The sequence below is a fragment of the Rissa tridactyla genome, chromosome 3 (assembly GCF_028500815.1).
Source record: "Rissa tridactyla isolate bRisTri1 chromosome 3, bRisTri1.patW.cur.20221130, whole genome shotgun sequence".
Lineage (NCBI taxonomy): Eukaryota > Metazoa > Chordata > Aves > Charadriiformes > Laridae > Rissa > Rissa tridactyla.
In genome coordinates, this window is record NC_071468.1 from 56857430 (window position 1) to 56879160 (window position 21731).

The 21731-nt window shown below is 39.6% G+C and overlaps 1 protein-coding gene across 2 annotated transcripts in view; it reads left to right on the forward strand.

The window, feature by feature from the left end:
• The window catches only part of CCDC170 (coiled-coil domain containing 170), a 61971-nt gene that overhangs the window by 15519 nt on the left and 24721 nt on the right, over positions 1-21731 (forward strand). The window contains exons 1-5 of one of the 2 annotated variants that reach the window (XM_054195837.1): positions 2471-2573; positions 9530-9661; positions 12975-13231; positions 17542-17686; positions 19494-19679. In XM_054195837.1, the coding sequence (XP_054051812.1) occupies positions 2490-2573; positions 9530-9661; positions 12975-13231; positions 17542-17686; positions 19494-19679 (804 nt within the window). In that variant the 5' untranslated portion in view covers positions 2471-2489. Of the gene's footprint in view, positions 1-2470; positions 2574-9529; positions 9662-12974; positions 13232-17541; positions 17687-19493; positions 19680-21731 lie in introns of those variants that run through there. The other variant, XM_054195838.1, reaches the window with a different exon arrangement.

Consider the following 21731-nt stretch of genomic DNA (forward strand, 5'->3'; position numbering starts at 1 on the left):
TGACTCCTTGAAATTATTTTTAACTAAAAATCCTGAAGTAATCCTTCCTAAGTAATTATTTCCTGCCCTTGTTAAGGAAAAAGAAACATGGAGTCCTTTTGAGAACTCTACCTGTAGTATTTAGCAAACAAGCCTAAAGCATTTTTAAGTGTTAGCATCCTGTAATAAGGTACTTTGTCAAATGGCTCGAAGAGCAGGTATTGCACCCCCTCAAACCACCCCATTCTTTTTTGGAGTGCTATATGACATTTCCACTTTTCTTCATCCTTTTTTTTCTTGCCCCTTTTGTTGTTACTCTTGTAAGAGTTCCTCAGATTCAGCATTTTTTTAAAGCCAAATAACTTCATAGATGCATGGTAAGAAACAGCTGTGTAAGTATTCTCTCCCCACCACCACGGCTGTAGAAGTGGCTGAAGTAAAGCTCTTGAACCATCCAGCGATGGGGAAATGCGCTCAAACCCATGCTGAAGAAAGTTAGGACAAAGTTTCACCATCATTTAATCCTGCATCTGCACGCTGCTCTGGTAGTGGGACAGATTAGACTGTAGTCAGATGCTGGACAAATCCGGGATGATATTTTTGTCCAAATTTGCAGAAGACATTAAAACTTGTGCCAAATTTATGCTGGTTTTATGTAAGATTGCCAGTACAAATTTAACCTGTCAAAACTACTTAATAGATTTGAATTGCAGAATGAGTTTACAGTGGATCAGCATTTTGCAGCATGTGGTGGTAACAGTTTTGATCCAGCACACCGAGTCCCACATTTGAAATTATAAAAACTTTTGGTTGGGCTCCCAAGGCATCAGCATAGTATTTCTGGTACCTCATGTAATAGAACAGTCACAGACAAAGAATCAGGGAGAAAAAAAAAGGTCAGGAACATTATCCTCGTAAAACTATTAAGGCTTTGTGTTAATGGAGATTTGTATCGCTTTGGAATACACTTTGGCTTGGGAACTGAACGGAATTAAACTGGGAGCTAGGGCTTGCCTGAGCGTTTCTCTCTGAGCCATATGGAAACAGCCTGGATGCACAGTTCCCCTCTGGCCAAGCTCCCTGCTCTTTTCCTCTGGCTGCTTTCTCACTTGGGTCCTTTTGAGGGTTTAGCACTGCAAAGCTAGGGTCTTGTCTCCCAGGCTGCAGCCGCTGGGCTCAGGGACTGTCTCCCTTCAGAGACGCCTGCAGCACATGCTGCTCACAGCTACCTTCTCTGCACCCCCATCCGCTCTGTCAGCACCAGATAATTTTGATTCAGAAATGCCCCACTGGTTTCACCCCTCTACTATAGCAACAGAAAGACCCTTTATGTAGACAGTCCTCAAGAACAACGGTTTTCATAACACATTTTTATACCCCCTATGCCCTCCTGTGTTGCTTTGCCTGTGAGGATGAAGTGGAAACATGCCATCAGGGAGCTTTTGTCACCTCATGCGCTGATGGCAATTGCATCTGTCCCCAGACACTCCCCGAGATGGGGGCCGGTGGCTCCTGCTGCCTGTGCCTGCACAGCATCAGCCCCACATGGGTCTCCATTTACCCCGGTCTCTTCCCAGGACTGCCTCCTTGCGTTAAGCAATTTTTCTCCTTTCCTTTATGAGTTTAGAGGCAGATTCCAGCTGAGGCATGGCATTGTCTAGCTCTGTGCTTTAGCGATGTAGCATTTTAAACAGGGTGATGATCCACACTGGCACCCCTCTGCTCGGGCAGGGCTCTTCCCTGACCTCGGCAGCAGCGGTGAAATGGCATCAGGCACACAGAGAGGAGGACCAAAAAAAAAAATCAATTAAAAAAATCTGTACCATCCCTAGCTTTTCCATTTTCTTCTTGGCAAAAAAAAATAAGCCAGGGTTCCTAGGAAAGGTGAGACACTTTTTGACGTGTGGGTGAGTACAGAAATGGCATCAGGCTCTGGGGCAGGCCTGGGTCAGCACCCACACACCTGGAGGTTTAACCTTCTTTTACCGCGACCTGCAGTTCCTCTCTTCCCATCTTTATTTACTTTATTTGGAAGGGACGCAGGAGAAGCAAGAGGAAAAGGAGGAGAATGTTGTACCCTTCCCCTCAGCAGCGGCAGCCGAGGCGGGCTGCCCGCCCCCGGCCGCAGGAGGGAGCTGCTGGGCGGGAAACCCTGCCTGGGTCAGAGCGCGCTGGCCTTCGGGTCTCATCTTGCCTCCGTTTTGACTTTTTTTGAGGAAAGTTTTGAGGCAGTTTTCTCAGGTTCATGAAGTTTTGTTATGTAATGGCTATTTGAAAGTGGAAAAAAAAGTTTCTGTAAGCATCCCTTTGCAGAGACCGTCCACTATCAGGCACCGAGCACTGTCCCCGGCTTTTCCTAACCAGGGGACGCCATGGCGACCCCTAGGCTGGGAGCCGTGCGGCCCGGCCCGGCCCGGCCCGGCCCAGACCCGCCGCCCGGCCAGGGGAGGGCGCAGGCGGTGCCGCCCGCTTCGCGTTGCCGTGGGGACGGCGGCACCGCGACGGCCGCCATGAGCCGCGGCGCCAGGGCTGGGCCCCGCTCGGCCACCGCCGCCCCTCGGCTGGCTGACAGGGGCAGCGGCGCGGCGGCCGAGGTACCGCGGGGGCTGGGGAGCGGCCCGGCCCGGCCCTGCGGGGGCGGCGGTGGTTTCTGCGGGCGGGAAGCCGCGGCCCGCCCCGGCACCGCGTCCCCGAGGGAGAGCGGGGCGGCCGGCAGCCCGGGCGCGGAGGAGGGGTGCGGCGGCGGCTGCCGGGCCTGGCGGGCTGCCCTCGGCCGGGCCTGGCCGCTGCAAGGCGCCCGGGGGCTCCCGTGAGAGCGCCCGAGGCTAGCTTGGCCCGCCGACCGGCACAGGGCAGAGCTGGGCGGTAACAGAGGGGAAGGCAGAAAGGGTAGAGGAGTTTGGGTTGTTTTGGGGGTTTTGTTAGAGAATAAACCCACGATTTTGGAAAAATCCCACCCCCCGCTTCACTTTTCAGTAGCTTTCTGTCGGCTGTTTCTGTGGAGGGTGACTGAGACTGGCTGTAAGCCGCCCCTGCGAGTTACCTTTTCAATTTTAAATATAAGTAACCTTTTTTTTAAAAAAAAACCCCACAACTTTTGCAGTTGCAGAGCTGTGCCCGGCAGTTGGTGTGTGCTTCAGCTGCAGCTCAGTGAACTTCAGCTGATGGTTACAGCTTATCTTTACACACTCAAGGACGAAAGTTTGTGTTTTTTTTTTTTTATTAAGTGTTGCAGAAGGGAGTATCTCTCATGGGGCAGGAATTTATAGTTATCTTAAGAATTTCTTCTTTGCATTTCTTCTTCCTTTGAAACTGGTTTGCTGGCTTTGATGTGAATTTAAACGAGACACTTGGGGATATTGCTTAGAAGGATCAAACTCTTTTGTACTAAAGATACAGCAGAAAACTTCTAATGATTTCGTATTCCAAAGGATAAACAATTTATTAGTGTGTGAACAGCTCAGTGTCTCTTTAATAGTTAAACATCAATTTAATAATTATGCTGTATTGAGACAAAACCTACAGAATTTTGGTAGTTTGTCATGGCAAAATCAACTGCCATTATATTAAATGCACCTGTTTTGACCTGATCACAAAGTTTTTGTTAGCACTGCTTAGGTACAGAGTTGACAGTAACCAGCTCCACATGCAACTGACCTGAAGTCAAAGAATTGGTGAATGCTACTTTCGTGACTCAGAAGTACATTAGAAGCTATGTGTAAAATGTGGGTTACAAATGGTAAATCAAACTACAGCACTAATCAGTCTTAATTGTGTATATACCACCACAGTTAAATATATCTAAACTGTTTGCCTTTCATTGACTGTAGGAAAGTATAGTAGGCATTGTACAAAAATTGCAAGAGTGTTGACATTGCATGATGGTTTGTTTTTTAAATCTCTCATTTAAGCTATTCTCTTACAAAATTTATTTAACTCTGTTCAGCACTGATAGATTAAAAACAGTAGAACAAGTGGTTTGCAACAATTCCTGCATAAGCACTTAATTTTGTCACATTTTTCTCCTAAATTTTGTCTTAGCAATTACAGTGTTTATTATTTTGAGATTAAACACATCAGCTCCTCCTTGTTATTAATTTTGGAAAAGCCGTGAGACAAAGCATCAGGGGAGATCCAAATTCCTTAATTTAGCCATACAAACAAAGGATGAAGTAAAACAAAGAACGTGTTAAGTAGCATTTACAGTAGGTGGTGTATCTCAGTAATAGCCTTGAGATGACTGCTGTCCTTCATCATAAAAGCATTTATTACATTTAGATGCAAAGTCACCACATCCTAACAGGAAAATGAAAGATGAAAACTCTTTAACTGTTGCTTGTAGTATTAGAGGGTAAAACTAAACTTTTGATGATAATAAAACTTTCATTTGGGCCCATTAATCAAACTTGAAATTGGCCTTTTCAGTAGATGAGCAACACCAGAGAGTGTTTTTTATCTTTCAGTAATACCTTTGAATGAGTACTGCAAAGGGAGGAGAGTAGAGCTAAGCAGTACCCTTCTGAAAGGTATTTAGAAAATCTTTTTGGTAATTTATTTGAGCTGTTGGGAATACTTTACTTAGTTTTACGTGTTTCTGGAACAGTACACTAATGCATAAAAACTCCACAGGCATATAACAACAATAAAAAAAGAACTTTTGAATTGCACACACAAACTGCAAGCAATGAGTTGTGCCTAGTTACAGGCAGAAATCATAGAGGGGAAAAGGGGCTTTCACTGAGTGGGGAGTCATCAAAAGTATTGGGTATTTCTGGCATTTTATAATGTGAAAGGGAAACTGACAGGACTGAATGGTCTTGAAATGTTACTTGCAAATTTCAATTTATGCTGATAAAGCATTATCAATGCAAACATTTTTAGATCTCTGATAGGCAAAGTATTATCTAGAAAGAAGTCAACTTTACCCAAAATACATACAAGTGGGTTAATTCGTGAATAGCTTTTTTCCCCCTAAATGACTCCAATTCATTTTAGTCTGGTTTTGCATGTATTACCCTGAAAAGAAATATATTCTAAAACTTGTATATCTTTATAGTAGATAGATTATTTTGCAAAATAAGATAAAGATTGAATATTGCCTGCATGCTGAAGTAGAATTTTCTTTTCTTTTTAAATCAATTTACATAAGACAGTTTTGGAAATGGCCTTGTTAGAACATATTTTGATTATTTAATCAGAAAATTAAGCCAATTAGGTTGTGGATGGCAAGAAACTTTTAGTATTAAGTTTCTAGCGGTAGTTAGAATAGTTACAATCAAGCATAATATTTAAGCTGCCTTTCCCAGCAGTTTAGCCCATACACAATGAATTTCCCTTGATGCCTGTTGTCCTGAAAGGCACCTTAGCCTCCCACAGATCCAATAGCAAGTTTGTGGATATTTTCTTGTGATTTCTTAGGGAAATGAATTCCGCGTGGAAATTTTTCAGCTGCACATTCTTCTTAGTACTTCATGTTGGATGTCATCTTCATTCTGGTTGCAGCAAATAATAATAAACTATGCTACTGCATTTTATTTTCAGAAATTAGAAGAAATTTTTTGCATGTATACACCCATGAATATTAATTTTTTGTAGGAAGAAATATTACTGTTTCAGGATATCTCATTGTGTTTGTTTTTGGAGTATGAACTGTCATGACACTGGGATTTACAGAAATTATTGAATAGCCAACTGAGTCCACCCAGTGTAGTAAATCCTATATAAACATGTAGGTAAAAAAGGGGCCACTAGTTACCTTAACATCTGCATAGAAAAAAAGATGTAGTTCACTTAAGATAGATCATGTGCTTATTGCACAGGTGTTTTTTGTTGTTTTTTTTTTTTAACTTATCAGTGTAGAAGAGATGCAGGATAAAAGGGGAGATGAAATAAAAACTTGAAACACATGAAAAGCAGTGGCAAAATTAAGTGATTACTGCACAAAGCCAGACTGCAGCTGAACCAGTGAATGTAACCCAGAGAAGTCCAAGTTAAGATGTCTGTTTTAGTCAGATGTGGGTTTGAATATTGTGGAGTCCATCAAAGCTCATATGCTACTAGAGAAGCTTTCCCATAGCGTTCTGCTTTTATGCCAGTAAAGCAGGTCTGTGAAAAATTAATGTCATGTGTCATCATAATGCAAATCTATTTAATTTTCAACCTCTTTCCCTTCCCCCCCTCCATTTGTTCTGTAGAAGCAAAGGAAGAACGGAGTTAAGAAAGGTTTGTGAGTCATTATTTTTGGTATGCCAACCGCAATGTGCTTAGGTGCTTTGGAAACAGAAAGAAGAAATCCCTGCCTTGAGTAGTGTCTGTCTACTGTGAGCAAGGGGCAATGCATTGGCAAGTCACTCAGGGTAGTGGTCAGTGCCGAAATGCTTACTGAGGGCTTTCTGTTTCAATAGAGATTTTTAAAATATATATTTTGGGAAAGGGGGGTCAGTGGCAGTAGTAGCAGCCTTTGCGCGGGATGAAATAACAAGGAAATAAAAGAAAAGCTGAGAAAAGCAGATTGGGGGTGAGTGACTTGAACAGTTGGCCAATTTCAACGTATATGGTGAGGTATAAAACTACTGAATGTTGTTGAAGTTCTGTTGTTTCTGAATCAGGTGAAGTTTGCCAACTACAAGCCGGATTTCAGGGAGGTGAAAGTAGTTATTTGGTAAAAAATGAAAACAAAAAACCCCACAATAACAACAATGACCGTATGTTGTTGATCTTCTAAAGAATGCCTATTGGTCCAAGTAGATATTACTCTTTAAGTATTGTGAATATAGGTTTAGCTTTTGTTTAGCATTTGAAGTGAAATGAAAACTTCATTTTGTTGCAGGTAAGTTGAAAGGGATGAAAAAAGTTAATAAGATGAATGGGAGAAACACCAAAAACCTAGATTATTTCGAGCTGATTGAGGGATAATATATGAAAGCTTCTCGTCTACTGTCTCTTTTAACGCTTTCTTCATTCTATTTTCTTAATAGTAATAAGTATAAACTACATAGTACTCATGAAACATTACAAATCTGAATTTTTCCAGAGATACAGAAGTGCCACATCTGTATCACAAATTTTGCCCCGAGTAGTCATGCCAAGTTAACTGCATTGTTATAGGTATGATTAATGATCAGACTTGTGAATGGCTGCTGGCAAGGCTTAGAAAATTATTTACTTAGATATTAAAGCATGCACATTCCCTGCTAAAAATACGATAATCATACTAACTTTTCTAGCATGATGTCAACACATATGATTAGCTTCATATTTACTTAGGCACTGGAGGATGCAGAGATCTGCTTCTGTTAATCTCAGTAAGACTGTAAATGAGTGAAACAGTAATTCACATTGGCTTTTGCACCTGGCTTCATTTAAACCTCTTTTAAATCATTCTAGATGTGTATCTGCATGTTTAAAGTGGTCATCATTTTAAAATCTAGATTTGTATGACAAATGTAGGTTTCAGAAGTTCCAGCTGTAAAGGGTTTTCTTGTGTTGATTATTGCTGCTGAACAGAGGGCTTCTTTCTTCATCTATGCTCTGAATTTTTTTTTATTTTGTCAGTTTTTAGATGTATTCGTTCTTTCTGTAGAAGCATAAGTGTTTTGTTTATTTAGGGAAGAAAAAGAAAACATACAGCAATACAGTAATATAATAACATACATAAATAACATACACAGTGTTACTTTTTGTGAGCTCCAGCCATGGTTTTGGAGCCCTGATGTATTACAGAATGAAAAAAACCTCTCTACATCAAAGAATTCCATGTGATTGTACAATGTGAAACAAGTGGAGTAAAGCAAAAAGAAAGACAAAGCAGCAAAGAGATGGCACATGCCTTCTCTTACTCCCTCAGAATGGTGATAAAGTGTTGAGAAAATTAGCAGCCCTTTTATCTCAGAGATTGTGTGTTAAGTTGCACATGGCCATGAGCTGTACCACATCTATCAGTCTGGCTTGATGAGACTGGCAACTCCTTTGTGAAAGAGCCCAGCTGAGTGTCTGTGAGGGTGATGAATGTGATTAAACTTGATGGATCTAATCCAGTGTGTACTAGTGCATTACAGAAAGATTAAAAAAGAGAGTTGACAATATTGTAGAAAGTAATCTGAGGTAATTTATCTCTTGCTACAGTCCAGACCAGTAGTTTTGCCCAGGGATTTCTGTGTGCGTTTCTTGGTAGAGGCTTCTTTTGGTAGATGTTCACCTATTTAGAAAGCTGTTATTTTTTTTTTCTATTTAGAATGGGTAGGACCTGAACTTGTAATTTATCTCAACCTGGAGACCAATTCTGTTGTACGAGACCATGAAGTGACGACATCTTATCTCTGTCTCCATTGTAATATCTTGTTTCCACAGCGGTCATTAGCTGGAGGAGATTTGCATTTTGTAATGCATACCTAAATGCACTAGGATCGCAGTTTTGTTTGTCCTGCGGGGGAGCTGATGGAATAAAAATCTCATGTTCTGTCCTCTGCCATGTGTGCTCCCAGCATCACCTTGTCTTGTTCTGAAGATGTTAAATTTCAAAATTTTGTAGTCACTGTCAATTGAAAACAGCATTCTGTCTAATGAAAGTCCTATCAAGACCTCAGGTCTGAATTTTCATGTTGAAAGATTTAAATAATAAAGGCCAAGAAATCCAATGCATTTCTGCTGTACTGTGGAAGAGCAGAACCACCCAAGAACAAGAAAGCTTACTATAAAGAATATAAAAGGGACAGCTAAAAGACTTGTACAAGTGGTGTGAAGGAGACTGTGCTAAAAGCACAGAGCCCCTGCCTGCCATCTATCAGAACGGCTTGAAAAAGGGTGAAAGGAAGTCAGTGTGGTGATTTCTGGGGACCAAAAAGCATCATTCAGAAAGCTGAAGTTGCACACAAGTGAAGGAATTCAAAAGAACCTGTAGCCGTGTCAGATTAGAAGTAAGAGTGCAAATGGGCAGGCCAAAAAGTGACTTTGAGGAGCAAGTAGGAGTGTCTGAGTAGGCATGGACTCTTCAACCTGGTAGAGAGACAGTGAAGGTGAGATATGATAGAAATCTGCAAAATCATGAGTGGCACAGAGAGAATTGGTAGCCATTGCTTTTTTTTTTAACCATTTCTTGCAACGTAACAATGAGGGAGCATGCAGTGTAACTGAACTCTAAAACCTGAAGTGTTTCTTTGCATAAGAGACACCTGAGACCTCCCTTTGGGTTAAAGTTTACATGGGTTGAAGGAGTGACCAGATAACTTAGTAGAAGAGGGATGTTCTGAACGTTGCTAAACACATTGAAAAAACTTGAGCTGAAAATAGTGGGAGGCCATGGGATTGTTGAGGGGGGATACCTTGCATGCCAATATACTTTAGCACTGATGTTGCTGGGTGAACTTGCAGATGAAAGTGGTGACTGGTAGAAAAGTAACTGCTTATCCTGTTTTCCAGTAAGGGTTGGGTACTCTGGTAATAACATATTTGGAGTTAAATGCCCTTGAGCAGCTTAATCAAAAAAGCAGTGAAACAAAAATGTTCTGAAGAGTCGATGTCTAATGGTTTTGTTTTCATGCTATCTTCCCAGGAATCTCATGATCGCGTTCTCTTGGGTATTCCTGTCACTAGAGAGCAGATGAATCACTATCGAGCTGCAGCTGAAACTGCTCAAAGTGAACTTGCAGCACTTTCAGTGAAGTATGATTGTGCCCAGTCAGAGGTACATTTAAAAATACTACTAAATCCTTCTCCAAACCTGAGGATTCTCTACAGTCACTTTCTGCAGAGAATAAAAGTTTGCAGAAAGTCCAGAATTTCTTGCTTTTGATACGGAACTTATGTTTCTTATAACATAGAATTTCTATACAATTTTTACTCTGCTTTCTTCTGTGCTCAACAACTGATTATGAGCTTATATTTGAAACATTTGAAGCAGTCTAGCTTTTTATTACCATCTAAATGCAATCTGTTGTAATTAAACCCGAAACTTAATACTTCTAAATTGTGGTTGTGTAGAAGTTCTGATAGATGTCCTCCTGTTGCTAGTGAGTTAAGATATAACTACCTATCCTCACCTATTCCTCCACTTTTGTCAAGTTACAGCTCCCTAAATTTGTTTTCATCACCAGTGAAGTTGTGATGGAGCTAATGAGGTTGATTGTAACTAGAGAGGCTGAAGAACACACATCCATCTTTTTCTGCTGTCCCTGCTGTGGGAGTGGTGGTTCTTCAGAGAGAGGATTTATTAGAGGATAATTTTTAGAGTTTCTGTATTTTCACACTTTTTTTTTTAACATATGACTGAAAAAGATTGATTTGATCCAGTTCAGCAATGCAGGCAATGGTCAGTTTTAAAATGGAGTCAAATTTGCCTTTAGGAGATATGAAGTGCTTACATTTAGTTACATACATAGATGTAGGTGCATACATTCATAAATATTCATAGGTACGTACAGTTCGATTGGAACTTGTGAACATTTATCCAACTAGTACTTTAAACATCTGTACCTTTTACAAATGTGTATTTCTATTGCACATTGCAGAGTACTTTGCAATATACTTGCATAGCACATGAACATTAAAAAAAGGCTCTATCAATGAAATACAGTTTCTTTAATTGTGGATAGCTGAATATGGGAAAAAGCAAGAACACGTAATATTGTATGAGAATGAATTGTTAATACAATGTCCAGTCATAACTATGGGGGAAAGTGTTCGTCATCTAAGCCTGCATTTGACCAGTTGATCCTGAAATTATTGCAGAGTACCTCTACGTTTAATGGCTATCCAGGATCTGTACTTTACATTTCAATTCTAAAAGGCCATACGGAATCTCATGTTCTGATAGAAGGAATTTATTACTGGAAATGTTGAATGGCTTTATTGCCAGCAAGACTGACTGATTTTATAGATTCCTTCAGCATTGTGCTTGCAAAAGTGAAAGAATAGTCAAGAAAGCAGCTGTTCGTACTCTTGTTAATAAGACGTTCATGACCCAGCTGAGGTCAGAGCTGTGTTCTGCTGAGTGCTCTGTAAAACTCATGATATGGGATTATTCTTGCTTTTTCTGCTATTGGAACTAACCACAAAGACAATGGACAGAGGAAAAAATATCACATTTTGCAGATGGGGAGTTGAACCACAGAGAAATTTTAAGGTTGTGAATGCTTTCAGCTACCATAGCTTGGTCCAGCTGCCAAGCAAAGCAATCCTATTGTTCCTTTAGCTGCTCATTTCCTTCCCCACACTGTCCCATCTCTATCTCTTGTGTTGGCACAACATATGTGTAGTTTTATGGTGCGCTGTGTTGTTGGAGAACTGATGCAATGGAAAAATAAAACCTCTCCTCGTGGGTTGTTTTTCAGTCAGATCAGTTTTCCAATCATATTTCACCTCATAGCAGTCTAGGTGCTTCTACTAGCACAAAGGGTGTGGAGTATGGAAATGAAGCCCGTGAGCCTGGGGCAAGGCAGAGCAGCTTTTGTCAAAATCAGTGTTGCTTTATGGCAGCTCCAAAGTGTCTGATAAACCAGCACTTGCAGGTGAAGCATCAGCTCATCAGAGAGTATGCTGCTGCTGCAAGAGTGATCCTTCTACCTGACTTCTCGGTGTTAGCCTTTTATCTGTGACGAGGCCAGCTCCCCTTCCTCCTCTTCCACTGTAGAAGGTGAATTCTTTTCTGTCAGCTGCATTAGTTAAGTTGTTTGTGGAGGAGTCAGAAAAATACCAGAGTTGGTGTGAAGGAGAGGACAGGCGTGCATGGCTCAGAGCAGAAGCAGGGCCTCTCTTTTGGAAGGCAGTCGCCACTCAGTTGGCTCACCAGCCTCCTGGAATTTCTCTGAATATCTTGTGTTTGGTCACACTGGAACCTTCTGTCAGAGCCACGGATTTCTTGACATCCTGAATTGCAGTTTAACGTCTTTAAATATTTATTGCCTTAAAATGTTTGCCACAAGTTAAAGGCCCTAGCACACTTCATAAAGAGCAGTTAATGTGGCTTAATTATTTGCCTGTTAATTTTATGTAGTAGGAGATAAATGTTTCGGATTGCATCTTGCTGTTTATGATCGGGATTGTCAGGAAAACTGAAACATGCCTTAATGCTTCTTGTGACAAAAAATCCACTTTAAATTACTTGTTCCTTTTACCAAAACAAAGCACACTGAAATTTTATGTGCCTGGTGTGTCTGTCTCAAGCTCAGTGTTTTAGAGAAGTGTGTAGCAGAAATAGTTCAATGGAAAATGGTATTTTTAACTAAAAGAGAGAGGAGAAAGTAAAGAAAAACAACTGAACTCCATGAACTATTGGGAAGTTCTAGCATCATCTCTGGAACATGTTCTTGACATTTGGCAGTGATGTGCCTCCTCCCACCCTTCCTTAAAAGGCTCTCTTGATGTTTCTGTGTAAATCCAGCTATATTTTTTGCTCTGATAATCCAATAAATTACTATTTGCGTAAGATGAGAAGAGGTTGCCTACAGCACAACTCTCCAAAAATTTCTTTGCCTCTGAATATGCTGCAAATCATCAAAAGGGTCCACCCACATAAAACAGGATGCTTTGCTATTACAACTCCCCGCAGCTATAGATTATCTGTGGAATTGTGCACCAGAATTGGGAGCAGGGAGGAGGCAGGCAAAAAAGAGGGAATAGTGGTGTTAATTACTCTATTGTAATGCAGATGCATAAGAGAGGACAGTTAAGGCTGTGCATCAGAATTCAAGGTGGGCTTTATCTAAATTATGAATTTGTAAATAAATTTATCTTCCTGTAAGAGATTATCTTGAAAAGTTGTATTGTATTACACAACAGCAGCTTCTGGTTTTACAAACCCCTTTCTTCTATTGCTTTTTCCTAGTTATATGAAAATAAAGTTGCGTATCTCCACTCAGTCTTGTGATAGAAGACTCTTAGTCTCTTGTTCCAAAATGTGTTTCTTGCCACATTACTAAACTTGTAATGCAGTCGTGTATTTCAGCCTGGGCAAAATTATTCTTCCTTTTTTAATGAGTTTTCTCCTTTTCTGTCTGTAGCTTCTTGAACTCAGGTCCAGAATGATCTCTAAAGAAGCCTCTTTTCAAGAGCTGAAGGCTAGAGCTGAAAGCTACAAGGAAAACAATGCTAGACAGATGTCTCGCCTCCTGTCTTTGCAAACCCGAGTTCAGGAGATGGAGGAAGAGGCATGTGTGCTCACCAGTTCTAAAAATCAGGCTGAACTGACAGCTCAGGCAGCATTCAAAGAAAATGGGGAGCTGAAGGAGGAGCTTCATGAACAAAATGCCAAACTTAAGTAAGATTCACGTGAGATGACAAATAATTTTTGTTTGGGATGACAGAATGGTGCAGTTGTCGACACAGAAAAATACGTTGGTGGACAGACTTTATTGCAGGTCTGAATTCTGTTACAACGCCTTGCAGAACTGTTGTACTTAAGTGTGTGGAAGGTACTGAAATTTGAATTTTGGTCTGACTTTTTGACCCATAAATGGGGTTTTGAGAGTTTTATCTTTTGACAAAAGTCAAAAGTCTTATGAGTCAGCTTGTTGTAATCTCATTGTTTACAAAAGATGAGCACAGAGGGCTGTTTGTCTGAAGACAGTAGAAACCATACGTATGGTTTCCTCATTTAGGTATTTCCATGTATGACACTGAGGCAAACTTTGTGCCTTTCATAGCATGCTTGTGATGGGCAGCACCTGCAACTATGGTTTACTGCCCTGGTCTATCCTTATCATGTAGCATCTTTTAGAGACGCCTGTCACTTGACATGCTGCATGGGCCATGCAGTGGTGACTGTGCTGCTGCACCACTCCAATCTCTTTTCCCCTCTTCTGTGTCATAGCTGGAACCGTAACAGTGCCAAGTGAATTTCTTCCTTAGCATAAAGCTGTCCGTTAGGTGCAGTGTAATAAAGAAAATATGGTATAATTCCTAGTTAGTAGCATCCTGAAGGGAGCATGTTACTGTTTGTTCAGCTTCCAGCAATGTTAGCTTTGTCTGTCTTTTCTTCTGCTTTCTTCTGGACATTGCTGTGGGGGATTTGTTTGTTTGTTTTTAACGTGCATACTGATTGTGTAAAACTTCCAATAAAAGGTGGTATCCTTAGCTATGCTGTTAATAGCATAGTGGGTCAGAGCACTGATTCGTCAGTTCTGCGTAACTGCTAATATTTTAGGACTGTGGGATGGAAACCCACATAGCAACGTTGATTATGAACAAAATTGATTGGTGTGAAAATACTGTGAACTCTCAAATTCCAAAATCAATGTCAGTCATAGTATGTTAATAGACACCTTATGACTTTTATAATGGATTTTTTCCATCATTACGAGGCTAGTATCCCTGTCTCTCTCAATATTGTCTAGTTAAAAGCAAGGTGAGTGTTCACCAGATGTCTGTATTTCCCAAATCAGTGTTTTGCACAGTTCCTCCAGGTTTTGTGTGTTAGAAGTGGATGATCAAGTTTTTTTAAAATCTAGAGAAATCCATTGCAGTGCACTTGTCTATTACCAGCTGATTTGCCAAAAGCCCTGCCTTGGAGAGTGCTGATGTTGATTGCCAAACATTTTAGATATGATCCCAATATAAGTGATATAAGAGATAGTTAAGCCAAGAAGTGTATTATGCATCCTAGCAACATAGAAAACATCACAGTCTCTGAGATAATGCTTGTTAAGATTCTTTAAAATGCTACTTCTGGGGAGAAAAAAAAAGAAGAAAAAAAGGAAAAAAAATCTCCTATCCTGACTCACTGGGAGAAAACTGCCAAAATACTGTTTATCTTATTAGCCTGTTGTTACAGTGGTATGACTGATTTTATATGTCACAAGTCTGTGCTGTCACTCCCAGTGCAGTCCTGGCTGCTCTGATTTGCCCATGACACTTGTGTCAGCACTTCTGTTTATGTTGCTGCATGGTGGTCAGGACCAAGGAACTGCTCCGGGAGAGAAGCGAGCCAAATAAAAAGCTGCTCTACCAGTCCCAGCTCCAGTTTGCTGTGTGCTTGGAGCGTACCACTGGAGTGCTGGCAAAAGGGAAGGGACAAATGGAGGGTGAGTCTGCTCTTCTGGAAGAAACAAACATGTTGGATTGGTCATGAAACTACGGTGTATGCTTTCAAAGCTTTTTCTCATCCTCAGCTAGTGGTTACATGTGTCACTTAATAGCAGTCAATCTATTGACTTATTGAACTTTAGTTTCTTGGTCTGGCCACCTTAGTAGTACATGGTAAATGACTGGTCTTATTTAGCTCTTCAAGAAAGATTTTCACTGAAAACCACTAATAAAAGGGAAGATAAAGCCAATAGGCATGAAATGCACGTTTGCATTCTATACCTAGGGATATAGTAAAAAATGTTTAATGGATTCTGTGGTTGGTTTCCAAGATGTACACCTCTCCTATTGAAAATGATGCTTTTCTACTTAACAGATCTATTGCCAAGGTATTTTTAGAGCCTGAACTGTGAAAAGCTTCTTTTTTTTCTTCTTTTTCCTCCCGTTCTCTTTGCTCATTAGTTCTGAAGAGCTAGCAAAACTGTGAAAGAGATGCATTCTACTTTTTTTGTACCTGATTGGCAATTTTCTAGGTGCTCACACCTTTATGGCCCTACTAGAGGTAATTAGGTTATTCCTAGAGTTGTCAAGTACGTGCTTTGTACTTCAGATTGTTTATTTTCAGAAGCAGGCATGGTTCTTTGTGTGATGTGCCTTGATTTTTTTTTTTTAGAGCCACAGAACAGTTTGCGGAGTTGATGGTCAATCTCATACAATGTTCTAACATATAGGCAAGCATGTCTGGCATGTCTGGAACCTCATACCTTTTCACTTCTGACATACCCCTTCTCAGGACAGCAATTTAATGACCATCTCACAGCTTAGTTTTGCTGAGACTGTAGAGGGGAGGAAGGTGCCCGGAGGTGAGGAAGCTGTGAGGCACTTATTTTCTGAGGACCAGCACCTGCTGCAGAAGGCAGAGCTCTTTTGGTTCACGGTGTGTGCTATGCAGTAGTACGTGGAACTATCCTCATCCTGTCCAGAGCAGTAATTAATATTTTCCATTCCTCTGTTATTTTTCCACTCTCTTCCACTTTGCAGCATTTACAGCCACCATGCTGATTTCCCTCCTAAGGCAAAAAACATCTTAAATTTTTTCATGGACCATCTCTGTTGCTTAGTGATTTATAACCATTTAATGTACTATGTTTGCACTCACTGTGCATTTCCTATAGGAGTATCTTGCTGCTTTTTGATTATGGAGTGATGCTCTGTTGCCTGTTTGATTGCCAACCTAGAGAGGAAGAAATCAGAAATGGGAAGGAGTGAGTCCAGAAATGACTAGCATGCCCACCTTGAAAACAGAATAGTGCTATGCTCTGATAAGCAAATGAGTTTCAATAAAATATTTGCTCTAGACAGCTGTTTGGTGATATTTCACGTCTCATTTTGTTCTAGTCTTCAAATCTTTGTGAAGAACTTGATTTAGAAAGTACCTTGCTTCTCAACTGGAAGCTCAATATTTTGTCTCTTGCAGTCTACCACTGAGTACCTCTTTCATGGGTGCTATATCTGAGAGGTATTGGAGTTGATATTTGGATTACGCTAATGGTCATTTTGAGCTTTGTTGGCTATTTTTGTTAATCTGTTTCTTTGTAGTTTTTCAGAAGCGATGCTCAGCATTGCGGCATCATGAGCAAGATTTGAATCTGTATGTTTGCTACCTATGCAGACTGAGGCAATGCTTGTTTGCCTGGACTTGTCTTTGTCCCTGGCAACGGGAGGGATATAACCACATTTATGCCAATGAGTTAAACTGACCCCTCTGTTATTTGGTTGGTTGTTCTTATAGAGCGTTTACAAACTAATACCTGCTGTTAAAGGCTGACAACTGATGTTTCACGTGGGATATGTGTCTCCATGATAGGCACCTTTTGAGAGTTATGAAATTGGGGACACAAGCTGCTTTTTCTTCATACTTTTTTGGTAGTTCCTTGATATTTTCTTTTTCATTTGATTCCTTTCATGGGTAATGTTATGCTGCAGAAGACGTATGTACAGCAAAGTGGTGTCTCCCATCTCTGCTTCTGCTGCTAAACTTCCCTTTGCAGGTACTCTGGGTGTCCTACACTTCTATTAGTCCAGAGGGACTTCTCTTTCCCCGGAGTTTGTTGATCAGCACTGTCAGCTTCGTTAGAGATGGGACGTGAAGTGCTTTTAGCATATTTTACTATAATTTGAACACTCTCTTCCACTTTACTTTTTCTAAGCTTCTCCTTGTAGCCTCCGTGTCTAGTATCTTGACGGCACTGTTTATTGATGTCACCCAGTTCGTGTGTTTTATTGAAATCTTGTGAGAATGAGGTTGGGATCATAGAAGATTCTTTGAAGTTCTAGCCGAAAGCAAAGATGAAGAAATGTTTACACATAAGGCAACAATGAAAATTATATATATTAAATAACAGATAAAGAGAATCATATGTAACTTTTAAAATTCATTTTGTGGTATGCAGAAGCTAGCAATAATCTTGGGATAATGTCTTTTGCCTAGAATTCTGTTTCAGAGAACATTCATCCTGATGTGTGTATTTTTTTCTGCCTGATTAGTAAATATTTGAAGGAGTATGAAGAAAGCATGACTCAAGCTTCTAAAACCAGCAGAAAGTATGAAGAGCTCCTTACACAGCTTTCTGGATTCTTGGACACAGACATCAGTGAAAAAGAGAAACCACAGGAACATTTAATGTCAAAGGTGATTATGTGTAGGCAAAGTTTTCTGTATAGCGATTTAATAGAAGAATATTTGTTTGTCAAAGAAATAAAGCGAGTGATGAAGACAGAAATATTTGTGTTAAATAATGATTTGCAGACAGTGCTATCGTTTAAGACGGACTTTTTTTTCATATTGGGCTGATTTTTCAAAGCTGCTGAACACTAATAGACCTCAGTGAACTCAGTCTGCTCTTGTCTGCATAAATATTTTATCAGCCTGTAGTTCCCAACAGCCCTGATTAGATAGTTGGTTGAAAGCTTTCCTGAAAACAGTAACACTGGGAGTCACTAGTTCATGTGTAAACGGTACCACTAGATCTTAACACTTATCTCAGCCGATGTATCATTAAATAGAGAGATCTGAAATGGCATCCTCTAAAGCAAACTTAACTCTGCCCTGTAACAAAATGCTGTAAATAACTGTGTGGTGTTTTTGAGACTTAATCTTAAAAACTTTATTATTTTCCTTCAGAATACTTCTGAAGTTCCAAAAACTAAACTGCCATTTAGGAAAGAAAAATTTTTTTATATTCTTTTAATCTTTATTGATGCCACTGAAGGGTATTTTGTCCTAATTTTATGCATTTTTCTCATTTTCTGCCTCGTCTTTGCTATCCCTATTTTTATTTACTTGGGGGCATACTAGGTATTTTGGGAAATTCTCTTTCATTATATTCATATTATTATGAGAGTTCTGGCTATAAGGAATACTTAATTAATTAAGATTATCTATGTACGTATCTCAGTGATTTCTTAAAAGTACTTGCCCTCATAATATTACAAGCATATTGAGATTGTAATAGATACTCTAACAAAATTTGGCAAGCTGTCATTAGAGGCAAAGATGTTTGTATTAAGCTGTAACTCTTACACACTTTAAATTAAGGAAATAACTGAAGTTTAAAAAAAGTATATGTTGATGTCCTGTTTTAATAATGTAGTAATAAATCTAGTTGGGAAATCTAATTTGTGCTGAAAACTGTGGGCATTAGGAAAACTTAGCAACTCATTTTTCTGTTTGGGGTCACGGCACGTCTATTTAGCTTCTTTTACACATTATGTTTTTATTTAAGACACAATTGATCTGGCTTAGCCTTAACAAACGTCTTGACTGTAGGAGTCAGGGTACATTTTTTACCTTATGCACTCTTTGATGTGCCCATATTCATCTATTCCACTTCTTGGAAGTAGCGTAATGTACCAAAACAGCCCAAGAATCCTCCTGGAATTGACTCCTTTTCCAAGGTGTCAGCTGCTCAGAACAGCAGCCCACCAGGTATTTGACCCTGCCCTTGAAAATGCTTATGAAACAGCTGTTACTAACCCAAATCTCCCCATGCCTAAACAGTTTCAAGCATAAAATGCAGCTTTCAGTTTCTTGTTCCAAATAAAAGGCATAAATCTACAAGCCAAACTGAAATAGTCTGCTTTTCACATGAAGTTAGTTGCATGATCTTTTTTTCATTTTCTGACTTGCTTCATGTCAAGCGCAGATATGCAGCGACAGTAGCTATCCACCTGTTTAATCAACCATAGAGATGGCGTGGGTGTAAATCTGAACCACATTACACTGAGGTGCGGGTTTCTGGTGGGAATATGGTTCTCATTTTAGTTGTCTTTCTACTCATTTTAGAAAGGAGTAGTAGAATGCAATTATAAAACTGACCTAGGGGTCACCAGAGATACCGTGTCTTTATTGGCATGATTAGGAGCAGGTATACTGGGATGAATATATGTCATTGTTAAGTGCTTTAAAAAAGTTACTAATATTTGAATTATTTCCCAAGGTCTCTGAAATATGTAAAGAAAATCTGACACTAAAAGACCAGGTTGCTGCTCTTCAAGAAGCTATCAACATCCATGAGATGGAGTCCAAAGCTAGTAGAGAAACTATCATGAGGCTTGTTTCAGAAGTGACCAAGGAGCAGAAAAAGGCATCAGAATACTATCAAGACATGGAAAAACTTAGTAAGGTACATAATTGCATGATGTGTATGTTTGTCTAGTTTTCAAATGTTTTCTCAAAATTTCAAAATGATTTTCAATAAGAGTTTATGAGGGGAAAAAATGCTTCTGAAAGACTTCAGGTGATTAGGGTCTTTCCTAAAAAGGACATTTTTCTAAGGTTATTCTCAACTTTTTGAAAGCTTGAGAATATATGGATATTAAACAATAACATTGTGTACAATAGATCTGATTTAGATTTGGTGTCTTCTGATGATGCTTGCAAATTTGTATTTTTGCTTCCTTCATATTGTAGCCTTTGCTGTGCTTGCACAAACATGTAAACAAACAGATGTTTATAGAGTTAATGAGTATATCTGAGGCATCAGCATGGAAGAATGAAAAAAAATGTTCTCTTAATAATATTTATGTGATATTGCAAGTTTCCTGAGGATTTTTCTACTCAGTTTCTTTAAAAATTCTAATGAGAAATTGAAAGGAATTGGTAGGACACTGTTTTATTCTTTCTCTTAAGGAACTGGAAGCAAAGTGTCTTGGCTTCCAGACACCCACCCCACATTATCTGGTTTCACTGCGTTATAAACTTGTATTTCATAACTATAAATACTCAGTTGTCTCATACCCAAAAAGTTGTAATCAGTAGGAAAGTACTGATTTGCTGTGGGGGACCCACAGAGGAAATCTGTGCAGCAGGAATGATGCCGAAAAGAGAAATGTGAGTTAAGTTTAAGACAAATATTCACTAAATTCACCCAGGTATGATTTGGAAAGGAAAAGGATATGATTTAAGGATTTAATTGCTCTAGGAGAACTGACCATTAAGCGTTTTTGTGCATTGCAAAGCACGGACGAACAAAGTGAGCTTCTGTAGCAGTTTTGCTTATTACTTTGTACTTTCATTGATAACTGTGGAAAGGGAGCAGTTTACTAGAACCATAATGAACATTTCCCACAGGTACTAGAGCAGTGTGGTTAAAGCTGATTGCCAGAACTTAAGAAAATGAGAGAAAAAACTTAGACTACCAAATATGTAGCTGAGTTGTTTGTGACCGAGTTTGTGGAATTTTTTAACGCAAAGGCAACCATGTGCAAGTAAGTTTTCAAATGTAATATGACATTGTCCCTACCCTCCTGGCATTACCTTTTTCCTGAACAGAAGACCACCACCATACACTTTAAAGGATATGGTGTTCTGATTTCGTTGTAGGCAAAATACTTGGGAGATGAGAAATCGCTGACAGCGTGCTCTGGAGAAGAAAGAATTTGTTGTGGGGAAGATAGATATTACGTACCACAAGGGTCATAAATTTTACTTACTGATGAAAATAATTCTTACTAAGCTGTGTAAAATTTTCTAAGACTCAAATGGGACTGAGAAGCTGCACCAAAACCTTAAACAGGTCTTTTTTGCAAACGTTTTGTTCTCGTGCTTGACTTCAAACACAGGTGTGTAAGAGCAGAGTGTAGTTTGCTCACTAAGTAAGCCAGAGTCAGGAGATGTTTTAAACCAAGATGAGGACTTCATTTGTGACTTGTTTTGCAAGTTTGCTCTGACTGCCAAAACATTTCCAAAGTTGAGCTAGTTGTATGAAAAATATTTTCCTATCATTGTTGTGCATATGCCAAATACATAATTTATTTAATCCATTTTGCAGAAATGTCTTGGTAAATTATTAGCATTGCCTTTCAAATGAAGTGTGTGCCATCAGGGCTTATCTAGAGGCTGCAGATTCCTCCAGTGCTGTTTCAGTCTAACTACTTAAATTTGCAGATACTGAGTAAATCTGTTGAGAAGGTTTTGTGTTCACAAAAGCATATTAAGAAATCCAGTATTGAAAAAATAAGTGAAAAAAAAAAAAAGCTTTAAATTAACTTATCTAAAGGAGGATATATGGCATCCCCTGTTCCCCTGATGGGTGTCTTATTAGTTTACAAGCAGGGCATCACTGATACGAAGTCAGTTTGACTTTGTCGTATACTTTGCTGCACAGTTTAAGCACGTGAACAGAGTAGCACATGTTGTGACATTCTCCAGTAAAGGTCAAAAGCAGAAATCCATA